Source organism: Nanorana parkeri, unplaced genomic scaffold (assembly GCF_000935625.1).
Source record: "Nanorana parkeri isolate BGI_ZX_2015 unplaced genomic scaffold, ASM93562v1 scaffold2213, whole genome shotgun sequence".
Lineage (NCBI taxonomy): Eukaryota > Metazoa > Chordata > Amphibia > Anura > Dicroglossidae > Nanorana > Nanorana parkeri.
Genome location: NW_017308481.1, coordinates 129,583 through 133,127, shown reverse-complemented (window position 1 = coordinate 133,127; position 3,545 = coordinate 129,583). Strand labels below are relative to the sequence as shown.

Genomic DNA, 3,545 nt, shown 5'->3' with positions numbered 1-3,545 from the left:
GGGATTAATCAATCATTTTTGGGGGTTATGATATTTATTAGGTCTGATGGAAGTATGACTGGTAGCGAGGTTTGGAGACACGGGGCCCCTTCTCCAGGTCGCGGAGGGTAATCACCGGGGGGTGCCGCCTCAGAAAATCATAATTTCCACCAATAAAAGGTTTTTCCCCTCAGAAACTTTTAACTGCATTTCTAGTTCCAACCCAAAATGTCTAATTCTGATCCACTCTGCGACCTACACGGAACCAACACAGAACCAACATGGAACCGACGCAGCGACTTCAGATAAATCGTACGACACAATCCACGGAGAGGAAGGGGACATACTTGGGGTCCGGGGGTCCGTCTCCCAGGGGTTTCATGGATAGTTTGCAGAGGGAACGGAACACCAAGAACGCGTCTTTCTGGAGGATGTGAGTGAACTTGGCACCAGAATGCTGACCCGGAAGAGAGTCCAATTCCTGCACAGAAGAAGAAATCAGACAAATCCTCAACACACCAACTTCTTCAATGAAACGGCATTGGAAATTGTGAGGGGGCGAGTGGAAATGAAGCCACTGAGTCAGTCATCCCCGGAGGGATCTTAGATGACTTGCCCTTATGCTGCTGCTCACAGCCGTGCATCTTCCCATATTAAAGATGGCCGCATGACGACATCCGTTCTTGTATCCTAGCGACAGCATAACTTCCTGCCTGCGCACCGAGCATTATGGGAGCTGTAGTTTCACTTTTACAGAGCAGTGGGTGAGTGTGTCACGTACTGTGTCTGTTCCAATGTTCCATCATCCCATAACTTTAATCCGATCCGATAAAGTCACGGGTCCAATGGAATGATAGAACACCGTGACTTCACGGACGTCCCAATACAGGGGAAGCCCTGGGGTGGGACTGGCAGACCACGGGAGGGGCCCCAGCAGCTTACTGTGCCGCAGGTCCCCTTCATGCAGCCTGAGCTGCAATAACTATGCATGGGACCAGAGTTAGTCCCAAGTGTCAGGCCCCTGCCAGCAGGTAATTGAGGGGGATATAGAGATAGGTCGGGGTGCCATGTGTGTGCTGTGACTATATGTGTAATGCTCTGTGCGTCGTGCCCTGTGTGTTGTGTTATGCAGGGCAACTAGTGGCGAGTAACTTTTCAGGCCTGGCTAGTAGCTCATGACCTGAAATTTTCAGCCCTGGTGTACATGTCCTGGCCTATGGGAATCCGGGGAAAGGGCATGACTGATGGGGTACATGTCCTGGCCTATGGGAATCCAGGGAAACGGCATGACTGGGGGGGTACATGTCCTGGCCTATGGGAATCCAGGGAAACGGCATGACTGGGGGGGTACATGTCCTGGCCTATGGGAATCCAGGGAAACGGCATGACTGGGGGGGTACATGTCCTGGCCTATGGGAATCCAGGGAAACGGCATGACTGGGGGGGTACATGTCCTGGCCTATGGGAATCCAGGGAAACGGCATGACTGGGGGGGTACATGTCCTGGCCTATGGGAATCCAGGGAAACGGCATGACTGGGGGGGTACATGTCCTGGCCTATGGGAATCCAGGGAAACGGCATGACTGGGGGGGTACATGTCCTGGCCTATGGGAATCCAGGGAAACGGCATGACTGGGGGGGTACATGTCCTGGCCTATGGGAATCCAGGGAAACGGCATGACTGGGGGGGTACATGTCCTGGCCTATGGGAATCCAGGGAAACGGCATGACTGGGGGGGTACATGTCCTGGCCTATGGGAATCCAGGGAAACGGCATGACTGGGGGGGTACATGTCCTGGCCTATGGGAATCCAGGGAAACGGCATGACTGGGGGGGTACATGTCCTGGCCTATGGGAATCCAGGGAAACGGCATGACTGGGGGGGTACATGTCCTGGCCTATGGGAATCCAGGGAAACGGCATGACTGGGGGGGTACATGTCCTGGCCTATGGGAATCCAGGGAAACGGCATGACTGGGGGGGTACATGTCCTGGCCTATGGGAATCCAGGGAAACGGCATGACTGGGGGGGTACATGTCCTGGCCTATGGGAATCCAGGGAAACGGCATGACTGGGGGGGTACATGTCCTGGCCTATGGGAATCCAGGGAAACGGCATGACTGGGGGGGTACATGTCCTGGCCTATGGGAATCCAGGGAAACGGCATGACTGGGGGGGTACATGTCCTGGCCTATGGGAATCCAGGGAAACGGCATGACTGGTGGGGTACATGTCCTGGCCTATGGGGATCTGGGGAAAGGGCAGCCCTCATAGGTTGGAAGGGTCCCCAGCTTTGAAATGGGACTCAGCGGCCCCAATAGGAAGAGTAACCCGAGGCCAGAGAGCGTGGCGAGGTTGTGTGGGGCCCGAGCACAGTCCAGTGGTACTTGCATGGACTTCGCTGCAGATGGGACAAAGGTGGCAAAGAAGAAGGACTTTAGCGTACCGCATGAAATGGGTGTGGACTGGACAGAAGCACCAGAGCGGCGCCGGAGGAACCCGGGTCACACTAATCCTCCATCCGTTCTGCCATTCGCACCATCGTTACTTCTAGACAAGCAATGTGACTGCCCAATCAGCTGCTGCTTCCCCCTCCCCCCAATAACCAAAGACTATAGAATGTCAATGGATAGTCCACAACAGGTCACATACCAGATTATCTGTAGAAGACACGGACTGTCTGTCGTACGCAATCCCATTGGTCTGAACACTCTCAGGGGGAGAAAACCCAGCGACTTCTGGCTCACCCGGAACACCCCGGAACCCGGAATCACCCGGAACACCCCGGAACCCGGCATCACCCGGAACACTGAGCGGAACTTCCACCTCTGCAAAGAGAAACATTTCATAAGTATATCCGGGAGACCAATTCTGTCCTGACTAGCCCCCCCCCAATATAGCAGAAGGGGATACACACCTTGAGTGTTGGATTTTGACCTCTCAGGGAACTGCTCACCATGAGGCGGTGCCTCCTGTACCCCATCCTGAGGCGGTGCCTCCTGTACCCCATCCAGACGAGGGGGCGCCTCCTGTACCCCATCCAGACGAGGGGGCGCCTCCTGTACCCCATCCGGACGAGGGGGCGCCTCCTGTACCCCATCCGGACGAGGGGGCGCCTCCTGTACCCCATCCGGACGAGGGGGCGCCTCCTGTACCCCATCCGGACGAGGGGGCGCCTCCTGTACCCCATACTGATGACACGGAGCCTTGTCTCCAGGAGCCGCCATGTTCTCCGGTGCTGCATACATGAGAACACAAGTTAGGCAGTATCCTATGACATGGGACGGACGGGCACAGCAGTCCCTCACTCACCTGGCTCTACAGGTGCCGTCTCCCCACTTGTCCTGCCATCTACTTGTGATCCGTCTTCTTGGTTCTGAACACCATTGGTAACATCCCGTGTACTGGGTACGGGGGACCCGCTGGGCTGGCGGCTGTGTAATTTGGGCGTGACTTGTGGGGAGCCCGCTATTTTGTGAGACGTCGGAGTATGCAGCTTCAATTGTTGCTTCTCTGGATCCGGAAACTCCTGGGCCTGGAAGGGGAACAAATTAAATCTCTCA

At 55.6% G+C, this 3,545-nt stretch overlaps 1 protein-coding gene across 1 annotated transcript in view; it reads right to left on the bottom strand.

The window, feature by feature from the left end:
- The window catches only part of LOC108801085 (brefeldin A-inhibited guanine nucleotide-exchange protein 1-like), a 9,873-nt gene that overhangs the window by 4,721 nt on the left and 1,607 nt on the right, over positions 1 to 3,545 (bottom strand). Inside the window, exons 3-6 of the mRNA XM_018573032.1 lie at positions 3,295 to 3,517; positions 2,900 to 3,220; positions 2,635 to 2,810; positions 327 to 460 (exon numbers count right to left, since the gene is read on the bottom strand). Of these exons, the coding sequence (XP_018428534.1) occupies positions 327 to 460; positions 2,635 to 2,810; positions 2,900 to 3,220; positions 3,295 to 3,517 (854 nt within the window). The remainder of the gene's footprint in view (positions 1 to 326; positions 461 to 2,634; positions 2,811 to 2,899; positions 3,221 to 3,294; positions 3,518 to 3,545) is intronic.